The sequence below is a fragment of the Impatiens glandulifera genome, chromosome 1 (genome assembly GCF_907164915.1).
Source record: "Impatiens glandulifera chromosome 1, dImpGla2.1, whole genome shotgun sequence".
Lineage (NCBI taxonomy): Eukaryota > Viridiplantae > Streptophyta > Magnoliopsida > Ericales > Balsaminaceae > Impatiens > Impatiens glandulifera.
The window spans coordinates 101,592,784-101,618,928 of NC_061862.1; the positions used below are offsets into that span (position 1 = coordinate 101,592,784).

At 29.4% G+C, this 26,145-nt stretch overlaps 3 protein-coding genes and 2 non-coding genes across 6 annotated transcripts; all 5 read right to left on the reverse strand.

Moving 5' to 3' along the window:
• Positions 1 to 11,099: 11,099 nt before the first annotated feature.
• LOC124922594 (spastin-like) lies at positions 11,100 to 14,813 on the reverse strand. The gene is made up of 11 exons (XM_047463315.1): positions 14,798 to 14,813; positions 14,341 to 14,551; positions 14,166 to 14,261; positions 13,966 to 14,081; positions 13,809 to 13,889; positions 13,155 to 13,278; positions 12,647 to 12,696; positions 12,466 to 12,556; positions 11,867 to 11,902; positions 11,575 to 11,672; positions 11,100 to 11,411 (listed from the first exon to the last, which is right to left on the reverse strand). Exons 2-11 carry the CDS (start codon positions 14,474 to 14,476, stop codon positions 11,295 to 11,297), a joined length of 945 nt encoding a protein of 314 aa, XP_047319271.1. The 5' UTR covers positions 14,477 to 14,551; positions 14,798 to 14,813; the 3' UTR covers positions 11,100 to 11,294.
• Positions 14,814 to 14,825: 12 nt separating this feature from the next.
• On the reverse strand, positions 14,826 to 15,270 carry LOC124922595 (the record flags this gene model as incomplete). Its single annotated transcript, XM_047463316.1, has 2 exons — positions 15,061 to 15,270; positions 14,826 to 14,982 (listed from the first exon to the last, which is right to left on the reverse strand). Coding segments are annotated over exons 1-2 (354 nt in total), but the record flags the coding sequence as incomplete, so codon positions are not given.
• A 1,120-nt stretch (positions 15,271 to 16,390) lies between these two features.
• LOC124919432 (growth-regulating factor 9) lies at positions 16,391 to 23,361 on the reverse strand. 2 transcript variants are annotated; one of them, XM_047459669.1, is made up of 4 exons: positions 22,847 to 23,361; positions 20,978 to 21,537; positions 16,588 to 16,987; positions 16,391 to 16,549 (listed from the first exon to the last, which is right to left on the reverse strand). In XM_047459669.1, exons 2-3 carry the CDS (start codon positions 21,486 to 21,488, stop codon positions 16,599 to 16,601), a joined length of 900 nt encoding a protein of 299 aa, XP_047315625.1. In that variant the 5' UTR covers positions 21,489 to 21,537; positions 22,847 to 23,361; the 3' UTR covers positions 16,391 to 16,549; positions 16,588 to 16,598. The 2 variants fall into 2 exon arrangements, with proteins under 2 accessions (XP_047315625.1, XP_047315624.1); XM_047459668.1 differs by having other exon boundaries at positions 16,391 to 16,987.
• On the reverse strand, positions 19,435 to 19,506 carry TRNAT-UGU. The gene has a single exon. It is a non-coding gene; the product is annotated as a tRNA-Thr (tRNA).
• TRNAT-UGU lies at positions 20,362 to 20,433 on the reverse strand. Its single transcript has one exon. It is a non-coding gene; the product is annotated as a tRNA-Thr (tRNA).
• Positions 23,362 to 26,145: the final 2,784 nt, after the last annotated feature.

Sequence of the window (26,145 nt, forward strand, 5' to 3'; positions counted from 1 at the left end):
TTTCAATGTGATTTTGCTCAAGACAGATTATTGACAATATTCTTCACACAATGTGGTTTTTTTGTGTGTTTTATAACTTGAATAAAAAAATTTGAAAAACATGTAGTATTGATGAAAGTAAATTAACCAAATGTTCATGATTTATTGAAATCTATGCATATAAATTTATGAGAACGAATGTTTAGTCTATTTGATAAGTTTTGTTTTAATCTTTTTCTACTATACATAAAAATAGCTACTTAACTCAGAAATTAGATCAAATAATTGAAAAGTTGTAGAAGGAGGATAAATGTAAATGGAAGGTAATGAAATTGAAATCTAGAAGCTTAATGAAAAATGATATAGAAACACTTGACTAGCTAATAAAATTGAAATCTAGAAGTTCCATACTTATTAAAAGATTATTTTATTTAAATGTTTAGGGGTCATATTATATATATATATATATATATATATATATATATATATATATATATATATATATATATATATATATAATATTAAATGGATAAAGATTCATACATACATGAGCTTTGAAAATTATCTTTATATAATTTGTTTCTTGATATATATATATATATATATATATATATATATATATATATATATATATATATATATATATACAATGATGCTTGATTTTTAAAGTATCTGAATGGCCGGGTCGAGAGTTGTGGTTAATTTAGATATATTTGTGAGAGTAAATAGATACTTTGGTCGGATTCTATGTTGATCCGCCCATAAACTTAAAACGGTTAAAAATAAAATTAAAAATGATATAGGTATGATTTGAACTTGAAAACTAACCAAAACAAGTATAACCTTTAACCAACTAGGCTAATAAAACTTTACATTTTAAATTCAACACCAAATTTGATGAATACAGGATATTTTAACAATATGAGTCAACTTTTAAACTAACTAATCTATATATATATATATATATATATATATATATATATATATATATATATATATATAATGATGCTTAATTTTTAAAATGTCTGAATTGTCGGGTCGAGAGATGTGATTAATTTGGATATATATATGTGAGAGTAAATGGATACTTGAGTCGAATTGTGGGTTGATCCGTCCATAAACTTAAAACGGTTAAAAATAAAATTAAAAATTCTATAAGTATGATTCGAATTTGAAACCTAACAAAATAAGTACAACTCTTTAACCAACTAGGCTAATAACACTTTATATTTTAAATTCAACACCAAATTTAATGAATGCGGAATATTTTAACAATATAAGTTCAACTTTTTAAATAACTAATCTATATATATAATGATGCTTAATTTTTAAAGTGTCCGGATTATTAGGTCGAGAGATGTGGTTAATTTGAATATATATGTGAGAATAAATGGATATTTGGGTCGGATTGTGGGTTGACCCGCCCATAAACTTAAAACGGATAAAAATAAAATTAAAAATGCTATAGGTATGGTTCGAATTTGCAACCTAACAAAACAAGTACAACCCTTTAACCAACTAGTCTAATAACATTTTACATTTTAAATTCAACACCAAATTTGATGAATGCGGTGGTTCATCTATAGTTTTTAATCGGTCATAATTCTCTTTTGACTCTGCGCTATAGATTTCACTATTATTAGTGAGAAATAATGGAAGAATTTTGTCATATGTATAGACATAGGGGACATAATTCATATGGATATAGTAAGTCTTGTCTGGGCTACTTTAATGGTAGTCTTTACATTTTTCCTTTCACTCGTAGTATAGGAAGAAGTGGACTCTAGAGGTCAAACTAATTGAGTTGAGGAATTAAACTATATCAATTGATTTAGAGATCGTTATGCAATGTGATAGTAAATGGATACTTGAGTCGGATTGTGGGTTGACCCGCCCATAGACTTAAAACGGTTAAAAATACTAGAACATTTTTATCGTAATATTTTTTTCACGATTTTTTATATTATTACCCGTGCAAATGCACGAGATACATGTTAGTTATATATAATAATGTAAATGACTATACTTTTCAGAAGCATCAAGATTTACTTGAGGAGTTCATTAAGAATTTTACTTATACTTAAGTATCAAACGTCTCTGTACATGGTGATATTTTTTTCTCACTTACTAATCAACAACATTTCAGTAACGACTGTAACAGATTATTAGATACCTAAAGGTGGATTATAATTTTTTTCGTGTTAAAAACTTGCATATAAAGTTTTTTTTGGTAATTGTTGTTCAAAACGAAGCTTCATTATATTTTTTCTATTAAAAACATGTAAAGGGCAGAACAAATACTTTTATGCACATAATGATCAAAGCCATAAGCACATTGATAGTGAAAAAAATAAAATAATAATATTTAGTACTAAATTAATTTTTTATAAAAATTCCTAATTTGTGATCAATGCAAGAAGTGAAATTATATTAACTAGCATAAATTTCGTGTATTTTCAGAGATAAGAATATAAACAAAATATTATTTATCTATAAATAATTTAGATAAAATTAATATTATCAAATTTAATTAATTTAAAATTGGTTTTAATTTGTAAAAATTAAGTTTAATCTAAACTTAATGTAACATATATTTTATCCCCTCGACACCTACCTAACCCCTCAATTGACCCTCTTCTTGTGACTCACACTTTCTTATATGCCTTTTTTATCCCTTCGGCAAATCACCCACCAATCTTAGTCGACCTCAATTGATGACACATTTCTTATCTCTCGTCAAACTCAACCATTAACCCTCAATTGACCCTCTCATCTTGTGACTCACTTTTTTATATGTCTATTTATTCTCTCGGTAAACCACCCACTAACCTTAATCTTGTGACTCACACTTTTTCATATGTCTTTATATCCCTCGACAAACCACTCACCAATCTTATTCGATCTCTCTTTTACTCTCATTTCAATAAATCAATAACCAATCTCAATTGATCACACGCCTCTTATCCATAATCAAAACCCAAACACTAACCCCCAACTGACCATCATCTTCTAACTCATATTTGTCATGTCTCTTTATCCCCTCGACAAACCATCCACTAATCTTAATCTTGTGACTCACACTTTTTCATATACATCTTTATCCCTCGACAAACAACTCACCAATTTTAGTCGACCTCACTTTTACTCTACTTCAACAAATCTACAATCAATCCCAATTGATCACAGACCTCTTATCCAACGTCAAACCAACCACTAACCGAATTAACCATCATCTTGTGACTCACACTTTTTCATATGTCTTCTTATCTCCCGGCTGACAAACTACCCGCACCACCCGACCTCCATCTCGTGACCTCACACTTTCAAATGCTTTCCAAACCAACTACTAATTCCGACCTCACACTCGATAAACCACTCAACACCCGACCTCCATCTCGTGACCTCAAACTTTCAAATACTTGTCAAACCAACCATTAATTCTGACCTCACACTTTCAGATACTTCGTATCCTTTGTTTAAAAGTTACACCACCATATATTATAGTTAATAATGCATTCTTAAAAATCTAAATTTGCATGTTTTGGGATTCGAACCTTGGTCTTAAACATTAAATATGAACATTTTAACCCTAGACCACTTGAAATTGTTGAAATAAATTTATTATTTTGAGTATGTATATATATTTTGTATTTAATATTTATTACCAATTAGTTAATTTTTATATTTAATAAAAAATTATTTATATTCATAAATAAAATATTATATATATATATATATATGATATTAGAAAAAATGTATGATAAAAGATGAAAATATATATATATATATATATATATATATTTATATAAGATTAATGATGAAAAATAAAATAATATATATATAAGATAACTATGTGACAATATATATTTTATATAATTAATGAGAGAAAAATATAAAATAAAATATATTTATATAAATTAATAATGAAAGAAAATATATATACTCTAGTCTAATATCATGTATTTGTAGATATTTAAACTTAGTTAAATATATAAAGACCATTATAATTATTGTCTCTTTTATATTTATAAATTAATTTATATATAGAATTTCATATTTTAATCAATAATAAGAATTATTTTTTATTATTAAATAAAAAAAATTATATGTCAAGAATTGAATTTGAATAAAACTTCTAACTAATTTCAACATCAGTTTGTATGTTTGGACTCATTTTTTAAATAAAAAAATCATTTTAAATAAATCCTAATAACTTTGAAATTAATTATAAAAATAATTAATTTGGGTTCAAGTTTAAATAATCTTTAATTTTTTTATATTCAAATTAAAATTTAATTTTAAAATTTTATTTAAATTAATTAAAAACAATTTTTATTGATAAGAGTCGCCAATTATTTTTAAAATCAATAAAGATGTACGTATACAAACGTATTTTTACCAGAGTTTTGTTTTAGTTTGAAGTTTGGTGATACTCGGAAAATGACTTTCGCACTTCATCCTCCATACTTGTTTTAAAAATGGTCTCTACTTTATAAAATTATGACTTTTGAAAATTGGTTGTATAACGTTTTATTTAACCAATTATTCTTTCGGTACTAGACATGCAAATATTTTCGTGTATTTAAAATTTGTAATAACAATATTTAAATACTGGTACCTGTTGCTGATGACGTCGAATAGAGAGGAAAATATCTAAAGATATTAGTATTTAAAAGCATTAAGTTTAAACATAAATCCCAAATGAGCCTTTATCAAAATATCTTTTATGGAAAATATTCCAAAAATATTTTGAAATCATTTACTTTTGGGATTTTTAACAAGTGGTCCTAATATTATAAAAATAATTTTGAAATTTTGAAAAATGCAACCAAACAAGCCTTAAGACCGGTGTTCTCGGTCTTAGGTTTGTTTTTAACGGTCAGGGTTCTAAGGCCTCCTAGTCTTTGGCTAGAATTCTTGATCGGGGTGCGAAAGTCACTAGTCTTAGGTTTAGGAATTCTCGGTCGGGTGTGAGATTCCTTAGTCCTAGTCATTTTTAGAGTTTATTGAAGTGTAAGGAGATTCCTAATAACTTCCTTATACATCATATGATTGATTGGTATCAAAACATGAACACTAGTTGTTCATTTGGACCAGTTCAAGAACTTAAAATTTTCGTTTATTTTGAAAATATTGATTCCGAACATCATTAGAAACATGTTGGAAGCTATCTGGACTGTTGTTCTTGAGGATTAGCTAAAGAATAGAGAACCCAATTTTGGATTTTTCCAAATTCAAATATGCGTTTTTTGTTTTAGATCGATTAATCGATTCTAGCTTTCACTAAAACTTGTAAATGATCCTTAAATTAGTTTTCAATCAAGATATCCAACAATCAGACTATATACAAACTTATGAAAACTAAAATATAAAAATTCAATTTAAAAATTGAAAGATTGAATTAAATGATGTTTGGAAACATACCAATGATTGAAGATCACTCCTTAGACCTTTAGGAATCTTTTGGGATACATAGATCCGAGCATTAAGGTTAGGAATAGAATTTTAAAAAATCTAGAAGTTTTGAGCTTCAATGGAGGATTTCCTATAAATTCCGATTTGATGCTTGAGATGGGATATACTGGTTTCAAAATTATCAAGGGAGACTATTTATAGCCTTCTGAAATCGGTTTGAGGATCAAGTTGGCTTGAATCAATCATATACTCATGATTGTGTTTTGGATGTTCTTGATTCAGATTGCCCAATCAGGGCATAATGAAGCCTATGATCGTAAGCAAAATGGTCACCGTGGTATGGTGATCATTTTAGCTTTTGAATTAGTCGAAATGGTGGACTATCGGCATAGTTATATCTTTGAAAACAATGATGGTTGTGGATGTTTATCTATCCGATGATGGAATTGAAGACAAAGATCTTGGCAAAACAATGTCGTTTCGGGCCGATTTGCGAACGCAGAGCGTTCCGTTAGCATTCTTTTAGCGCGCGTGCGTTCCATCCGCATTGGAGGAGACGACGTTGGAGTGACCATTTGATGATCCACTACTTCGCGCACGCGTCTACTTCTACTGCAACAGGTGACATGGGATGCTTCTAGGCGTTGAATGAAAATCCAGCGCCTATTTGAAGGTCACGATTTGGCTGTAGCAATCCTTCTGAATTTTGGCTACACCTGATTGCGAATTTTATTTTTTATTTAAAACCTTAAGGGTTTGTTTGAAATTGATTTTTCTTTTACCTTTTGACTTTATTTTTTAATCTGTAAAATAAAATAAAACATACTTAAAATAAATATGACAAATATTTTGCCAAATTATTTGATTTATTTTTGTATATTTTTGGGTTAAATAAATAATTTATTTGGGATAAAATGGATACAACATTTATCCTAAATTATTTATTTTAATACTTTTAATTTTCTAAAATTAAGTTGAGATAAAATGGGTACAATATTTATCTTAAATTATTTTTATTTTATTGGGCCAATATTCTTAATTAATTAGGTTTTAATGATCAAAATAATTAATCCAATTAATTTATTAATTAGGCTTTGACCTTGGGGTTAATTATTTTGATTTATTTATTCGAAAATAATTAAAATAATTATTTTAATTTTTATAAATTGGGTATGTAGTTTTTTTAGTATTTATAGAGTGTCCCTATCGAATTAAGTTTGAATACTACAAATCGAGTTTGAAAACGTAGATTCGAATATAACATCTAACACTAAGTTTTCTTGTCCAATTTATATTGTTTATGGATATTGAAGGATAGTACCTGTAGCATGCTGTCGTTGAAGTGACATGGTGTTGCAGTGTATAACATTCGTCGATGTGCTTCCAAGCGCTGCTCAGGGATATTTCCTTATTGATTATCCTAACAAGGATAATTTTTGGAATCCTATTTCACATATCTTAATAAAGTATCCGCAAAATACATAAGATAATGTTGTAAAGATAATCATAGGAATTTGAAAAAATATTTCCTCTAAAGCATGAACATCAACAAATTATTCAAGATAATCATGTACAAATGGCTAATGGTTAATGTCGTTCGATAAGACCTAAAAAGGGACATGAAGGTTTTAAAAAATTTCATGTGGGTTATTAACATGTAACATCTTAGAGTGATCATATGTGTATGTATGCGAGACTGTCAACATATAAGTCTTAGTGAAAGATAACGAGCTTATCACAAGGCTTACTAACAAGTAATATTTAGGATGATCATATACAAATGATCATGGTATTATCAACATATAGGTTTATTGTGGGAGTTGACAAATTTGTCATGGAGGTTACCAACAGGTAAGGTTTAAGACGATCATATACATATGATCTTGGTACTATCAACAAATAAATTTTTTGTTTGTGAATTAGAATTTAAACCCCTATCAAGAAATTGGATTTTGAGATACCTATTGAGAGATAGAGTTTGGATACCTATTTAGAGATAGAGTTTGAATACCTATCGAGTGATAGAATTTTATTTTTAGTACTTATTAAGCAATAAAGTTTGGATACCTATTCGAGTAATAGGGTTTTTGTATGGATCATATACATATGATCTCAGGTACTCGCGACATTTAAGATTTTTAACGGATCATGTACAAATGATCCCTGCACTTGTCAACTAACAAGGTTTGGATACTTATTCGAGCGATAGGGTTTTAAGATACCTACTAATAAGTAGGAGTTTGTAACGGAATCGTATAAAAACGATGTCTCACATCTATCGACAGATAGGGTTTGGGCGGATCATGTGCGAATGATCTCAGGTTCTTGTCGACAGACAAGGTTTGTAACGGATCATGTACGAATGATCTTTGTACTTTTCAATAGACAAGGTTTTGGAACTTTATCGTATATAAACGATATCTCGTACTTATCGACATATAGGGTTTTGGATTGGATCATGTATAAATGATCTCAAGTTTTTATCATTAGACAAGGGTTTTAACGGATCATGTACGAATGATCTTTATACTTTTCAACATACAAGGTTTTGGAACGAAATTGTATATAAACGATGTCTCGTACCTATCAATAGATAAGGTTTTGGAATGGATCATGTATAAATGATCTGAGGTTCTTGTTAACCTATAAGGTTTTTAACGGATCATGTAAGAATGATCTCTATACTTGTCAACAGACAAGGTTTGGCACCTATCGACATATAGGGATTTTGAAGCTATTAACAAATAGGAGTCTAAAATAGAATCGTGTACGAACGATTTCACATACCTATCAACAAATAAGGTTTAAATGGATCATATGTAAATGATCTCGAATGCTTAACAATAGATAAGGTTTGGGAACAGAATCATCTATAAACGATGTCTCTATCGACAAATAGGATTTGGGTTACCTACTAACGAATAGGGTTTTTAGACAGAATCGTGTACAAATAATTTCTCATACCTATCAATAAATAGAGTTTAAGTTACCTACTAACAAATAGGGTTTCGAACTAAACTGTGTACGAACGATCTCTCGTACCTATCGACATATAGGGTTTGGGTTACCTACTAACAAATAGGGTTTTGAACGAAATTGTTTACGAACGATTTCTCGTGCCTATCAACAGATAAGGTTTGGGTTACCTATTAAAAAATAGGGTTTTTAGACAGAATCGTGTAAGAACAATCTCTCGTACCTATTGAAAAATAGGGCTTAGGTTACCTACTAACAAATAGGATTTTAAACAGAATAGTGTACGAACGATCTCTCGTACTTATCAAAAGATATGGTTTGAGTTACCTAGTAATAAATAGGGTTTTGAACGGAATTGTGTACGAATGATTTCTCGTACCTATCAATAGATAGGGTTTGGGTTACCTATTAACTAATAGGATTTTTAGACGGAATCATGTACGAACGATCTCTCGTATCTATCAACAAATAAGGTTTAGGTTACATACTAGCAAATAGAGTTTTGAACGGAATCATGTAAGAATGATCACTTGTACCTATTGACATATTTTATTTGAGTTACCTACTAAAAATAGAGTTTTTAATAGAATTGTGTACGAACGATTTCTCATACCTATCAACAGATAGGAATTGGGTTACCTATTAACAAATATGGTTTTTAGAGAGAATCGTGTACAAAAAATTTCTCGTACCTAATCAACATATATTGTTTATGTTACCTATTAACAAATAGGGTTTTGAATGTAATCGTGTACGGTTGATCTCTCATACCTAACAATAGATAGGGTTTATGTTACTTATCAACAAATAGGGTTTTGAACTGAATTGTGTACAAACAATTTCTCGTACATATCAATAGATAGGGTTTATGTTACCTACTAACAAATAGGGTTTTGAATAGAATCGTGTACAAATTATTTCTTGTACCTATCAATAGATAGGTTTTAGGTTACCTACTAATAAATAATGTTTTGAACAGAATCGTGTACGAATGATTTCTCTTACCTATCAATAGATAGGGTTTAGGTTATCTACTAACAAATAGGGTTTTGAATGGAATCGTGTACGAATGATTTCTCGTACCTATCAACATATAAGGTTTATGTTACCTACTAACAAATAGAAGTTTGAATGGAATTGTCTACGAATGATTTCTCATACCTATCAATAGATAGGGTTTTTGGGATACTTAATTTTCTTGTTTGCTTTTGTAGTATTGGTCATGGCTCTTTTGGCCTTTAAGGAAATATTTCAACAGAATCATTTTCCCTATTTCTTTTCAAAGTGTTTTTTTGCAACTAGTTGAAATCCGGCAATCGGCGGCTTCGAACTTTATTTATGAGTAGACGACTCATGTTTTTGGATAAATGTATAACTTTTTGTTCCTTAATTCCTATCATAGTCTTTTTTTTGTTTTCGAAATTGGAATAAACCTTAATCCTTCTAAATGAATCATGACATTTTTGGATTTGAAACGTGTTCTGGACTTGGATTTGAACATATTTACTATCATTTGTGATGATTATTTTCATCCAGGAATAATATTTATTTTCCCCCAATTTTTGAGATATCAGTTATAAATTTGATCTCGTGTATAAACGATCATCCAAAATCATAATCCTCAAATAAGATAGTCAGAACTTCGATGTTTTGACAAGAGTGTAACTATTTTTGGTTGTTTTGGCCTTGAACCACATTTTTGAAAGTCCACTCATCGTAAAATATCTTTTAGAGAGATTTATCAACTTTCTATTTTAGGGTTTCATATACCATTTTCTCTTATTTTTTTCTTTTGTTGACTTGTGGGTAATATTTTAATAAGTTAATATTTTGAACCAATATTATCTTTTTTGAATTTAGGAAGTTAACATGTTGAATTGACATTTTTTAACTTAAGAAGTTAAAATGTTCATAAGATATATATTTTTCAATTTAAAAATTTAACATCTTAAAAAATTAAAAGAAACTTTTAGTATTTGTAATATAATAATAAATGGTGTCAAATTAATATTTTAATAATATAAATAATATATATTTAAATTATTTTTATTATATTCTTTTCTAAACAAAAAATTTGAATGAAACAATTCTATTCAAACACAAGAATTGAATTAAATTCTATAATTTTTAAACACAATAATAGAATTTTAATTCAATATCAATTTTGATGTAATTGAAAAATTAGAATTCCAATGCGAAACAAAATTAGAACTAAAATGTCAATTCTAAATCTAGTCATCCAAACGAAGGAGGACATGTTAAATCAAAATTTTTCAAAATTTTTACGTGTAAAAATTAAAATTAAATGAAAGTCAATAAATATATATATAAAAGGTTATGTTTAGTTTAGTGATATTAGAATTAATATTGTGCTATTTAATTTTAATTCTTATTTTAAGACCATTTAAGATTAAAAAATTGAATTGAATTTATAATTTTAATGAAATTCAAACAATGTGATTGGAATTCTAATTCGACTCATGATATATATATTTTAATTTATAAAGATACTTGTTTCCTAAACCACTACATTTTCTTCTTAGTGGGAATTGACCCTAGACAAACTTGATATACTCTAATATGTTTGGGTTGATATACTCTAATATGTTGTGTCAATCCAATATCTTAATAATATATATTTTAACTTATTTTTATTAAAAAAAAATTCAAAATTAGAATTCTTAATTTCAATTACTGTCATCCAAACACAACCTAAGAGAAATCAGATCAAACACAATCATTGGAATCGAGATTTGAGCAATGAAGGAAAAACATTACATTTTCTCTTTTCTTTTCAGTTTGTTTTTTAAATAAGAATCAAACATGAGATTTCAGAACAATATGAAAACGCACTCACCTCAGTTTCAGTAGAGATGTTTTCTTTATATGAGAATTGAATTAGGCGCCTTTATTGTTTTCACACTTCAATTTGAACCAAATTCCCGGTTCCATTCTTCAAGTTCTTCCCATTTAGTCTTCTGCAGGCTGGGTCTAATAACTGTTGTTGCTTTATGAAAATCTTCATATCTTAGTGGTCTTACCTGAAAAATGAAATGGTGATCAATGATAATCTTATACAAATTGACAAAACTCCGAAAAATATACATTATAATTATTTTTACTTTTTACTAACAATTTAAAAAATGATTGTGATTGTGACAAAATAACAATATCTAGAACGAAAACCCTAAAGTGATGAAATACCTGATCTGCCCTGACAGTTAGGATGTTTGAACCAAGCTCCCTGATTGGCATCATTGCAGCTTCTTCACACAAGGCCTGAAGATCACTTCCAGAGTATCCTAGGAAGCAGCATTCATGATTGAGAACAAAACCTTAATACAAACATTTCTTAATTCTGCTTCTTTTTTTCCATTTTCATCTTCTGAATAACCAGACAATGGGAACAGAAACAGCTATAATTCTTTTATCAAATTCATTTACAGAATAATAGAAAATTCATTTGAGGTATTGGGGAGAGGAGCTCTCATTGTACCTTCTGTCTCTTGCACTAGTCTTTCAAGATCCACACCTGTTACAAGGGTGAAAAAGTGAAAAACAATAATATATAACCATATTGTCCACAAGAGGATGCGTAAATTCGACATGTCCTACTGAAAACCTCCAGTCAAAGTGATTCATGAGGAACTAGGCATGCCAAAGCTTTAACCATTGCTGAGAAAAGGAAATCAAGTAGACCAAAAGAAATTAACACCCATTTGGAAACACTTTTTATTTTACTTTTTATCTAGATTCAAATGAGAAACAACCAATAAATTGAATTTATTATGTGACTAAGTGCAGTTTCCGAATGTTTATATGTATGGACATAAACATAAGTGTTTCCAAATTGGGAGTGTTTCATTAACAATACAACAACAAAGTTTCATTTTTTCATAAAAGAAAAAACAATACAACAGAAAACGTGTAGGCTCCAATCCAAGGTAATAGACCAAAATATTAAAATGTACTTACGTTATGCAAATAAAATCATTACCTTTAAAAAAAAAGATATGTTTCACTAATCATCAAGAGATAACATCACGCACAGTAAGAATCAGGATTCATTTCTCAGAATTTTAGTCACTTTCTTACCAGGTAAGGAAAAAGCTTGGCCCTTGAGTCTGTGTTTCAGAAGAAGTCTCCTAGCCTGTGGATCTGGTAAAGGGATATATATTCTCTTCACCTGAACAAGGATAACAAAGTTCATAGAAAATATAGATACCACTTAAGTTCCTAAATAAACTAGGAAAATAAATTTGTTATATGAACTGACCAATCTTCTGAGAACTGCATCATCTAATTCCTGTGGCTTATTAGTTGCACCTATATCAACAACAGAATGGATAAATTGACCACACAAAGCACAAACCTTAGTAAGAAAACAATGATAACTATTTAAGATTCTGTGTTGAGTAAAGAAATTTAAGAAAATATAGCAAAACTAATTTATTTAAAGTGCTTTTGGACCGTAATTTCATAATGAATCAAAATATGCATTTTGTTGAAGTGATTTTGGGGAGAATCTAAGATAAAATAAACCAATTTTAAAAGTTGAGGCAAGTTACACTTCAAAAGGATTAGTCAACTGAATTAGGACTTTGGAACCTTTTCCAACTTCATTGTAATGATGGAAAATGAGCTTCATGAAGATTTGGGACATCTAAAGATAGACCACTTGCAGGTAAAAAAGGTACAGCAACCGATATTGAGAGTAACAGGCACAGGGAGCTGAAATTATACAGAAAGGAAACATCCTGGAAATAAGTGGGAATTGAACTTACCAATCACAATAACTAGATCGCTGGAACTAGATGTCACTCCATCAAACTGAACCAGAAATTCTGACTTCAACCTTCTACTTGCATCGTTCTCATTTTCCATTCTTGTTGACATTATACTATCAATCTGTTAACACAATGTCTGGTTGTTAGTGAAAATAGGAATGAAGTGAACTGACATAAATTAAGGCTAGCCCCACCGTCATGGCCCCCCACTTAAATCAGGGCGTTCATAGTGAAAATCGAGAGTTTGAGAAATTTGATATCTTAGGCAATACTCTTTTCAGGAAATGGTTATTTTGGAATAAATCAAACAAGATCTAAATAACCCCTTATCCCATTATCAATCAAATCATCAACCAAATTACTATATTACCCTTAATTTAGTTTTATGATATTTTAAATATTAAATACAAAGGATATTTTAGTCATGCCACTTTTTCATCGAACAAGGTTTTTTACCTACAAATCAGTTTATTTCAAAACATTCCTACATCAAACAAGTTCTAGGCCACATTTTGAACACTCCTCACTTCAAAATTTACTTGCTACTGCATGTAACCCAAATCATAAAAAAAGAAAGGGCTAAGTAAAACAGGAATAGACAACTAAAAATGAATAATCAGAAAATTTGAGAATAGAGCAAAGGCAGCGTACTTCATCAATAAATATTACAGATGGTTGCCTGGATATAGCAACCATGAAGAGAGTTCGGACAAGCTTTTCACCCTCTCCAACCTAATTCATGCATGTATTTGTTAGAATTTAAAGTAGAGTGGATATCACATTGTACCGTGATAAAATAAAGACATACCCACTTTGAGGTTAGGGAAGAAGCAGAAATGTTAAAAAATGTGGCCTCAGACTCCGAAGCTACAGCTTTAGCAAGCATGGTCTTACCGGTACCAGGTGGACCAAAAAGAAGCAGACCTAGTATCCATATAAGTTTGTATGTTAAAGATATACAATTCATAGACTAGTTATTTATCATTCAAGTTTCCACATATGTTTTACCTCTAGCTGGTTTGCGAAGTCCAGTAAACAAGTCTTTTCTCTTTGTTGGCAGGATTACCATTTCAAGTAAAGCCTGTTTCGCCTTTTCAAGTCCAGCTGCAAATAGATTCAGATAAGTAAGAGGCTATCATGGGAGGAGAAACCCAAAGCTAGATCAAGTTATGTCAATTCTAACCTATATCCTCCCACTTAACAGATGGACTCTTGTCTACGATGACAGAACTTATCATTTCCACCAACTTTGCATCTTGGAGATTGCCAGATTCAGTTGCAGGCTTCGAGTTTATATTCCTATTAGCTTGATTATTCATAGTTGAACCATAAGCATGTGCAGGTCTTGCAGAATTCAACAAAGAAGATGATGCGGATTGTGTATGAACTTTGCTCTTTTCATAGTACATAGTAAAGGGGGAGAGTTAGACTATTTACTAAAGAAGCATGAAAATAATGGGATACGATAGAGAATAGGGTATCGACAAGGTGATTAATTTAGTATTAGATTTTCAATATGTAGAATACAATTATCAGGTCAATGGAAGTTATTCTATAGACTCAACCCTATAACTTGACATGTAATGTAATATGTAATCCAATTAAGAACAGCATTATTGAAGATAGCAAAACAACCATACCTTACTTGTGGATGTACCGCCTGGAGAAAAAATAAGTAGAGTTCAAGAAAACTGAGAGATCTCTAATGGCACAAATAAAAATGTGAAACAAACCTGTTGGCCAACCTAGGGTGTGCAGTCTCTCTGAAACTTGATTTTGCCAGTTTGATATCTTTTGACGATAAGATCTGACCTTCTCCTGTTCACTGTTGATAAATACAATGAGAAGAAAATCAAAAGGGGGGAATATAAATATTCATATCCTAGTTAATTTGAAGTTATACCTTGAACTAATGTAAGAAGGAACAGGTGTTGAATTGGCCTCAATAAATATTCTTTGAGCATTCAAGTAATGCTGAATTGCATCATTAGCTAAACTACATTCCTCGGCCTTGATAGCTTTAGCAATCTCTCCCTTAGCTAAATCAAAGTAGCCTTTAAGCTTGTAAGCTACCCGTTCGTTCGATATAACGCCGTCCATAGCTTCCTGTTTTCTGCGAACAACGTGGATATCATATGAATCGATCAAGTTCGTCTATGTCGAAGATTATAGAGCGAAATCGTAGAGAGAAGAGTGGACTTACAATTAGATATGAGGTGAATCTCATTACGGGAAACTTGAAATTGAAGTCGGTTGATAATCGATTAGGAACATGATTGATCGATCAACGAAGAGAGAATGAATTGTAGAAGTTTTAGGACTGGATGAATAACTGAAGAAATGGGGATTAGTTCTTAGCTTACTTAAGCAATACAATTAAAATTTTAAATAAAAACATTTATCTACATATTTTATATTCTTTTTATCAACATTTTTTTTTAAGAAAACATGATTGATTTTAATTTTTAACAAAATAAAAAAAAAAATTGTGTAACAAAATTTCTTATATTTCAAATACACACTACATGCTGAATGACAATGGGCTTATTTCCGAACTCGATTATTATTTTAATATTCGAACCCGACGAGTATCTCTTTATATCCTCATTCTTGATTTACCGAATATTACATTACCCGATTAAATTTTTATAAGATTATATAAGTTGAATAGTAAGAAACATAAATTAATTAAATAATTTTAAAATTAGTAAATTAAAATATTATAAAAATAAATAAAAATTTTACTTATTTTACATAAATCTTTATATTGTAGAGGTGGAAAAATAATAACAATTTTATTGTAAAGTTGAAAAAAAAATTAAAAATAAATAGGAAAAGAATGAGAGAGAAATAACATTTTGTTATTTAAAAAAGTTAAAGATTATAATTAAAAAGTAATAAAGAGAATAATAACTGTTTTGAGAATATATTAAAAAATAAAGTTGAAATTAAGTGTAAATAAGAATAACAATAAATGATCTAAAGATAATGTTTCTCATAATAAGTTTTTAAAAGGTCACATTAATTCTAAATAAAATAAATATTTTATTTTTATTATTATAAAAATGTATAAGTGTTCTATTTCGCACAATCTTCATCCCTGTCCTAAAATATCCAAAATGAGAAACATAAGATAAAATAAAAAGCAAACACATTGATTAAATGTGCATTACATTCAAGATATAAACTATAATACCAGATTTATAAAAACAGCCAAAATGAGAATTATCAGATAAAGTAAAAAACATCAACTTGGATTAAATGTGCATTACATAACATACAAAAGATACTATATTATCAGATTTCATGTTTGAGATGCTAAGAAATCCTGGTCTGTTTTCTTAATTCCTGGTTAACAAAAACATAATAACTTAATAAACAGACTTCTAATATGTAATCTCAAAAAGCACAAAACTTCTAACAAGAAATAACAACCTTCTTCTATGGACAAACACAACCATTCTCATCAGTAATGGTTGTGGCATCGCTACTGCTACCATTACTGTGGGTCGGACTTCTTCTCATTAGTTCGAGATTCATAATTGCAGGCGATATGCACAGCCGCGTGTTCACTCCATTTTCTTCTTCAACTTCGTCTTCTTCTCTTTTTGCCACTGCAACAGGGAAATACACGGTTGATCTTGATCTGACTGACTCTGATGATGACCCATTTGTAATAATTCTTTTAGCTCCTCTGTGCATGTGGCTAGCACAATATTTCTGGTTCGTCATTACTTCTCGGCTACACCTCCATTTCTTTCCATCTGTTCTTCTGCATCTCGTTTCTTCAGTCAATGGGATTTTGTTTCTTTTTATGCTCATTCCTCCAACTACACACAAACATTATCAGAGTCAGAACAGAATCACAATCACAAGAAGATGCATCATATCATTTCAATAATTAAATCACTTAATTTATTAACTAAAATGTCTTTATTTTAATTTTTATAAGGAACCTACTTTTTCATTAAACAAAATTTTGATTTCATAAAAATTATTTTAATTATCCCACATCAAACAAGCTTGTAGTAGTAGGAAAGACAACAAGTCAACAATAGAAACTTTAATTGATGTTCTCTTTTCATGTAAGGGCGAATTCTTTTACATTTTTTTAGATTTCTGTTTGGTTTGGGATCACTTCTTTTGATTTAATCAGAATAATCCTTTTAACTCCAAAACAATCAAATGATTTAAAACCTCAACTACAATACCCTTACTTTAGTATAACATTTTTAAAAATAAAGATATTTTAAACATTTAACCCAATTAATCCACATTTTTTTATCAAACAATACAATTTTCCCAAATAATTCTAAATCAAACAAGCTCTTAGACTTTGTTTGATGAATGTTATTTGCATTTAATCCAAATATTCCCTTATCTATCATCATCAATAAAAGCATAAATATATAGTGAAAATACTAATTTACCCTTCATGCAGGATCGATCGAATTACGGACCTTTTAGTTTATAAGACTAATGCTCTACCACTAAACTATACATGCTTCTATTTTTCAAACAATATTAAACTATTTCCAAATAATCCTACATCAAACCTTGTTTGATACATATCTCTCATCAATAAAAGCATCAATCAAAATACCAATCTACCCTTCATTTCTCTTTATTGATATCTTCTTCATTTCTCTTTATTGATATCTTCTAGGGGTAAAAATTAGCCCACGTGCATGATTGAACTACAGATATTTAGTTTACAACATCGAACTACAAACCTTTAGTTTACAACATCGAACTACAAACCTTTAGTTTACAAGGCTAACACTCTACCAATTAGCTATTCGGGCTTCTATTTTTCAAATAATTCTAAACTATTTCCAAATAATCCTACATCAAACAAGCTCTTAGGTCTTATTTGATGCATGGTTATTTACATTTAATCCAAATATTTCTTTATCTATCATCATCAATAAAAGCACTGATCAACTCTTAAGCCTTGTTTGATGCCCATGGTTATTTGCATTTAATTTAGATATTCACTTATCTCTCATCATCATAAAAGCATCAATCAAAATACCAATCTACCCTTCATTTCTTTTTATTGACTTTTTTTAAAGATAAAAAAAGCCCAAATACAAGATTAAAGTACTTACCTTTAGTTTACAAGACTAACACTCTAACAGTAAGTTAATGACATCTATTTTTCGAATAATCTTAAACTATTTCAAAATAATCATACATCAAACAACCTCTTAGGCCTTGTTTGATACATGATTATTTGCATTATTTTTTTTAGAACGCTGAGTTTCGCTTCTCCTTTAGAGTGCAACTAATCCCCGCGGATTAAGCATATAGCCTGCAAACACACTTGACCATTTAACCAAGCACACAAAACTTGTCGCCTGACGGACTCAAACCCAGGACCTCAAAGAGAATGGGATATCCACCTCTTGTCTCTCATCATCAATAAAAGAATCAATCAAAATATCAATCTTACATTGAACTACAAACCTTTAGTTTACGATACTAACGCTCTACCACTCAAGCTATACATGCTTTCATTTTTCAAATAATCATAAACTATGTCCAAATAATCCTACATCAAAACAAGTAAGCATACATCAAACAAGCTCTTAGAACTGAAAATACCAATTTACCTTTAATGGGTAAAAAATTCCCCCATACAGGATTGAACTACAGACCTTTAGTTAAAGACTAACGATCTACCCATTGAGCTATACAGGCTACTATTATTCAAATAATCCTAAACTTTTTCTAAATAATCATATTTCAAACAAGCTCTTAGACCTTGTTTGATGGGCAGGATCAAACAACATACCTTTAGATGAATCAAAATACTGGAAATACCAATTTACCCTTACCCTTAATGGGTAAACAATACCCCATGCAGGATTGAACTACAGACCTTTGGTTTACAAGACTAATGCTCTACCACCGAACTATACGGGCTACAATTATTCAAATAATCATAAACTTTTTCCAAATAATCATATAACAAACAAGCTCTTAGACATTGTTTGATGGGCAGGATCGAACTACAGACCTTTAGATCAATCAAAATACTGAAAATACCAATTTACCGATATTCAAATAATCCTAAACTATTTCAAATAATCATATAACAAAGAAGCTCTTTTGTTTTTTATTGTTTTGTTTTTTAGTTCCCTTTTGTAACGTTTGAACGCATCTTGCGTTATTTTTTTTTATAAAAGTTGACTTTTTTCAAAAAAAAAAAAGAAGCTCTTAGACCTTGTATCATGCATTCCCTTATCTATCAAAATACTGAGAATACCAAAAATGCCCCCATGCAGGATCGAACTACAGACCTTTAGTTTACAAGACTAACGCTCTACCACTGAGCTATACGGGCTACTAATGTTCAATTATCCTAATTGTTTTCCAATTAATCATATATTAAACAAGCTCTTGGACCTTGTTTGTGGGAACGATCAAACTATAAACCTTTAGATCAATCAAAATATTGATAATACCAATTTACCATTAATGGGTAAAAACATGCCCCTATGCAGGATCGAACTTAAACCTTTAGTTTACAAGACTAAAGCTCCACAACTGAGCTAAAATGGCTACTTTTATTCAAATAATCCTAAACTATTTCCAAATAATCATATATCAAAGAAGCTCTTAGACCTTGTTAAATGCATTCCCTTATCTCGTATCATCAATAAAAGCATCTATCAAAATACAGAAAATACCAATTTACCAATATTTCCTTTTTAATGAGTAAGAAAATCCCCCCATGCAGGATCAAACTACAGACCTTTAGTTTACAAGACTAAAGCTCCACAACTGAGCTAAAAGGGTTACTTTTATTCAAATAATCCTAAACTATTTCCAATAATCATATATCAAAGAAGCTCTTAGACCTTGTTTAACGCATTCCCTTATCTCTTATTATCAATAAAAGCATCTATCAAAATACTGAAAATACCAATTTACCGATATTTCCTTTTTAATGAGTAAAAAAATGCCCCCATGCAGGATCAAACTACAGACCTTTAGTTTACAAGACTAAAGCTCCACAACTGAGCTAAAAGGGTTACTTTTATTCAAATAATCCTAAACTATTTCCAATAATCATATATCAAAGAAGCTCTTAGACCTTGTTTAACGCATTCCCTTATCTCTTATTATCAATAAAAGCATCTATCAAAATACTGAAAATACCAATTTACCGATATTTCCTTTTTAATGAGTAAAAAAATGCCCCCATGCAGGATCGAACTACAGACCTTTAGTTTACAAGACTAACGCTCTACCACTGAGCTATACGGGCTACTATTATTCAAATAATCCTAAACAATTTCCAAATAATCATATATCAAAAAGATCTTAAACCATGTTTGATGCATTTTCTTATCATCAATAAAATCATCAATCAAAATACTGAAAATAACTATTTACCCTTAATTTCTTTTTAATGGGTAGAAAACTATAGACCTGTAGTTTACCCTTAACAAACAAGAATTTTTTCCAGAAAATAAAAATCGGTTTTGAAAATGAATCCTACATCAATAAGTTCTAGTGTGAGATACATTCAAAAATATATTAGTTGTTACATATACAAAAGTGTTTTCCAATAGACATTATAATTTACAACCAGCCATATAAGTGTCTGCACATCTTAGAGTGTAACCAATTTGAAAATAATAATGGTCTATGGAGAATATTTATTGTTTGGGTCATTTGACCCAAACAATATGCAAGAAAATCTTTTTGGTAGAGAAGCAGAACAGAGGCCCCTAGATTTTTCAGTAATAATGGTCATTAGGAAATAAAGTAAATGCAATCAATATCAGATATAAAATTGAGTTACTTACCGTGGAGATTGCTTCTGGGAAGGAAACCAGTTACCAGAGCTTCAACGTTGGTATTACTCTTCTCTCCTTTGTTCATACTTTCTAGATTGAACTTGTTTCTGACAACGTTATTACATTCAGAACTTTTCGCATCACCATATCCATTTTCACCTCTCTTTCTCTTCTCATCGACGTTTTTGTAGTCCAAATTGAAATTTTGACCACTAGCAAACAAGCTTTGAACATTATTATCCTCTTTTCTATCAATGTCGTTGACATTGGCATTTTTCTTTACATTATTAACTAAGAGAGATTCAGAAAGCTTAGTAATTGTATTGGTAACATTAATAGGATGTTTAGTGGAGGTTGCGGTGCTTATAGAATCAAGAGAAACTTCTGAATACTTTCTTGAGCGTTTTCGGCCTCGGTGAATATGACTTTCGCAATATTTCTGTTCTGGAAGTACTTCCTTACTACATCTCCATTTCTTTCCATCGGTCCTTCTGCACCTTCCAGACTCGTGCTCCATCATCAATATTCAAATCTTATCTGATTTTACTTGAAACCTATGACTGCACAGACTGAGACAGATGATGTCAAAATCAAATAGAAACAAAGTTAAATCACATCTCACTTCCAAATCTGAATCCTATCTCTATGGCTAAGTTTGATTCGGCTTAAACGAAGCAATTGCGAATGAACGACCAGTAGTAGTTGGGCCCACACATTTACTCTCTTTCTCTCTTAGCAATAGAGCTCAAGAGTATCAAACAAACACAACGATAGCGATGTAAATAAACTCCGTCACTACCAAATGCACAAGAACGATTAGTGAATAAGTTGGGCCGAATAAGCTGAATCAAACTAAGCCAACAACTCTTCAATATTGGATTTGTACACAAATTTGGTTATAATTGATGCTTAAACTAAAATGAGCCAACAGATTTTACTTTCACAATGCTTTGTGGATAAGAAATGTTGTATAACCTATAAGGAAGAACCCATTGGTTAAGGAGCATTCATTTATTTTTGAAAATTTAGGCTTTTTTGATCTAGGGTTATTTGAATAACCAAGTTATTCTCAATAATCTTTATTGAAATCAAGTTATTTGGATAAAGACGTAAGAGGTATAAATATATAATGATAGAGAAAAGAATAGAGGGTATTTAGGCTGATGATTTGAATGATATGATTGATATTTGGATGATGAGTTGTTTGAAATTAATCTCAAATAACCCACATCAAACAAGGCCTTATAAAGATGGAAATTACCAAAATTTACAAAGGGTCATAGTGAGTTCATTAAGGTAAAATGGTTTTACTAATTTGGAGATGATTGATGTACAATCTGAATAAGTGGGGTGCATGTTAAACTAATTCAGAAATGTTTGTCTGTGAAAGCGGCGAAACTATAAATCGATATGAATCAACTGAACCTTCAATGCAACCCGGGTGGATTGACTAATCATAAGGAACAAAAGGATGATGAAAGTTTTTGGAGGAAAAAGCTTAGTCTGGTAGATAATTTGGGATTAATCAAATAAGCTGAACACTCATGAAGAACATGATGAGTTTTGAGTTTCGTCATAATGAACAAAATGCCTCTGTATATGAAGATTTGTATCATTTTTGCACAAGTTTTAGTAAGGGGGTTTATACCCGTTTCACTAGGGTTTCTATGTTATGTGTTCAGTCTACATCCAAAAATAAAACCTAAAACCCCAAATTCACACTCTAAACAAATCAATCAATCAGATATGCTTCGCCTGAATCATTAACAGAGTGGAAGAAGTTACCTCAAGTTCTAATTTCATGGAAAAATAGAAGCGATCAGAAAACAAACAAACAAAGAAAGAAAAGATACTGTAGAAAGAATCAATAACACTTACCACTTCAAAGCCGGAGAAGGAGAAGGATCTTGAGACGACGCTCTCTCAGATGAGAAGAAGGACACAAGGTAAAGGAAATTAAGGCAGATGAGATGATAAAAGAGAGTATTATGATGTTGACGAAGCGGTTCCAGCTGTGATGCGGTGAATGCAGCAGGCTTTATTTTTTTTTCCTGTTCGCATGGCTCGATTCTCCACAACGGACGCGTATCCCGATGCTAAAGGGGTTTGATCGACGGTTTTGGAGTTTTCAGTCCGATGAAGGTCGGTGAGGCAAGTGTGGATTGTTGATTACTGGTCCAAAATCTGCTTTTCTTTGAGACAAAAAGAAAAAAGAGAGAATATAGAAGAAGGAGAGAGATGAGAATTGAAGAAGAAAAAGGAAAGAGAAAAGCGGTTGCCGTGAAAAATGAAGTGATCGGCAGTCGCCGGCATGCAACCTGGCACTGTGGCCATCCTGTAGTGGAGAAAGGGGGAGAGTGGGGGGTGGATTAAAGTTTTGTCAGAACTTCTGACAATTTTGCAGTCCAAATTCAGCTGCCGGTTGCTACTTGCTACGGTCAAAATACGGCTTGTTTGTTTCTTTCTTTCTTCAATTATTCAATTTCAAATCATATTCTAGACCCTTTTTTTCATTTTTTTTATTATTTAAAATTTACATTTTATAAAAATATAAGATTAAATTTTGATATAAACTTGGAACTTGTTTGTTGTTGTGTTATTTTTATTGAGTTTTTAAAAAAATATATAAAATAATATTTTAATTAATAAATTAAATTATTAAAAATAAATCAAATGTAATAGTCTAATTTTTAATTAAAAAACTTTGAAAAGCTCAATATCAAACCGGCAAGTTCATTTGTTAAAAATATCAAACTATTTTATTAAATTTATTATAATTTTAAAAATAAATGGTTGTGGTTTAATAATTTAAGATAAAAAATTAGAATTTCTATATGTATAGGTTCGATTTTTTTTTGGCATGATATCAAACTAAGGTCTTTTTTCTGTTGATGCTATTAAAATAATTTAGAGAGGAAAAAAATAATAATTGAAGATAATTTTATGGAGGTATTTTTTTTTTAGTAAAAAGAATTTTAAAATATTGATATATATATAAATAAAATAAAATAAAAATAATTTAAAATAAATGATATTTTAGTATTTAATAAATTGATTAATTTGATAAATTAGAGAGAGTGAAGTGATGTTTGATTTTTTTTTAGGTTATTAGAATAATTCAAAACTGAACGAAGCCTTAACTTTTGTTTTGATTTCTTAAAAAAAAAACTTATTCATTTAAAATATATATATATATGAGGAAATTAATAAAAGAATTTTTCTATTTCTTTTTCAATTAATGAGTAATGAGTTGATATTACATAATTCACTCTCCCAAATTCATTGATAATTTAAATTAAACAATATCATAATATTTTGGTTAATTAATTAAGTGATATGATTGGATAAAAAAAAGTGTGATGATATATTCTAGGGGTGACAATTTAGGTAAGTTACATGTTGGCGGGTTTGGGTTGACAAGTTAACGAGTTCAACGATTCTAATCTAAATGTGACTTGTTTAATAATTTAGGTCAAAAATCTCTAACCTAAACATGTCATGTTTAATTTGTATTTGACTTGAACTTGATCCGTCAAACCCGATTTACTTAACTCAACTCAACTCGAACCAAACCCAATTTAATTAATTCATCTCTCTATTTCAAATTAAAATGACATCAATACAAAATAAAATTGAAGTTAAATCACAAATTCACTTATACAAAATTTTACAAAAGAAAATGAGTGAGTGACTAAGAAAAAAAACACAAAACTCAACAAAAGAAACTTGTAAACAGGTTATCAGGTATACTTTGGGTCATGTCAGGTCGACCCAATTTTGACATGTTTATTAATCAGGTTAAACAGGTCGACCTGATTTTGACCTAAACAAAAAAATACATGACCCTAACCTGATTTTTTCATTATCGGTTCGGGTCGTATTTTTGTGTCGTGTCCAAAATTGTCAACCCTAATTTTTTTTAAATTTAGTTATTTAAATAATTCAAACCAAACTAGTTCTAAATTAGTTAAGAAATTTATTTAATAATATATAGATAAATTATTATAATAGTTTTTATTTAAATTTTAAAGATTTTTATTGATAAATTAAATAATTTAATAATGAAATAAAAAATTAAATAAATAATATTTTAGTATTTTAATTAATTAATTAAGTGATATAATATATTTTTTAATTTAGTTATTTAAATAACTAAAATCAAACGGGAAATTTGAAAAATTGACCCTAAGAATTGCCTTAATTGCACAAATGACCAGCGCCTAATAAAAATTCCGCAAATAATTTAATAATGAAATTAAAAATTAAATAAATAATATTTTAGTATTTTAATTAATTAATTAAGTGATATAATATATTTTTTAATTTAGTTATTTAAATAACTAAAATCAAACGGGAAATTTGAAAAATTGACCCTAAGAATTGCCTTAATTGCACAAATGACCAGCGCCTAATAAAAATTCCGCAAATAATCATTTCCTATTTTTCAGACAAAAATACTCATGTCCCGTAACGCGACGCTGTGTCGCGTTACGCGACGGAACCCTAATTCATCGAGTATTTTGGAATAATCCGAGGATATCCAGATGTCGTCGTCGCGTGACGAGCGTGCCGTCGCGAGACGGGATATTTTTGTCCATAAAATAAGAAGAGGTCATTTGCATAATTTTTATTAGGCGTTGATCATCTACGCAATTAAGACAATTATTATGGTCATTTCATCCAATTTTTCAATCAAACTATAGGTAAATTAGTTAAGAACTTTATTTAATAATATATAGATAAAAAAAATTATTTTTATTAATAAATTAAATAATTTAATTATTAAAATATATATATATATATATATATAATGTAATAATAAATTATTAATCATGATGAAACATTCTTTGTCTATATATATAAATTTAAATCTTTAAAATTCTTTAAGTTAAATATTTAAAATATATTTTTTATTTTAATATTAATATTTTATACAAACATGAAATATGATTAATTTGATATTTTAATTCATAAATTAAATAATTTAGTTACTTAAGATAAATAAGATATGATAAGGATCATAATAAATAAAAACAAATTAAAAACTTGTTAAGGTAACTTTTATATAGATAAATGGTTTTTTAAATAAGAACTTATTTTTATTTATTTAAAAAAATAATTGAAATGTATTTTATATTTATTTTGTATGATTCTATATATAATAAAGTAAATATCCA

Coding starts and splice junctions, on each gene's coding strand:
- LOC124919432 (XM_047459669.1), bottom strand. CDS start 21,488: ATGATGGAGCACGAGTCTGGAAGGTGCAGAAGGACCGATGGAAAGAAA. Junction 16,988..20,977: donor TCCCAGAAGCAATCTCCACG/GTAAGTAACTCA, acceptor GTTTGTGTGTAG/TTGGAGGAATGAGCATAAAA.
- LOC124922594 (XM_047463315.1), bottom strand. CDS start 14,476: ATGAATAATCAAGCTAATAGGAATATAAACTCGAAGCCTGCAACTGAA. Junction 14,082..14,165: donor ACTTCGCAAACCAGCTAGAG/GTAAAACATATG, acceptor TATGGATACTAG/GTCTGCTTCTTTTTGGTCCA. Junction 11,673..11,866: donor ACTAGTGCAAGAGACAGAAG/GTACAATGAGAG, acceptor GCTGCTTCCTAG/GATACTCTGGAAGTGATCTT.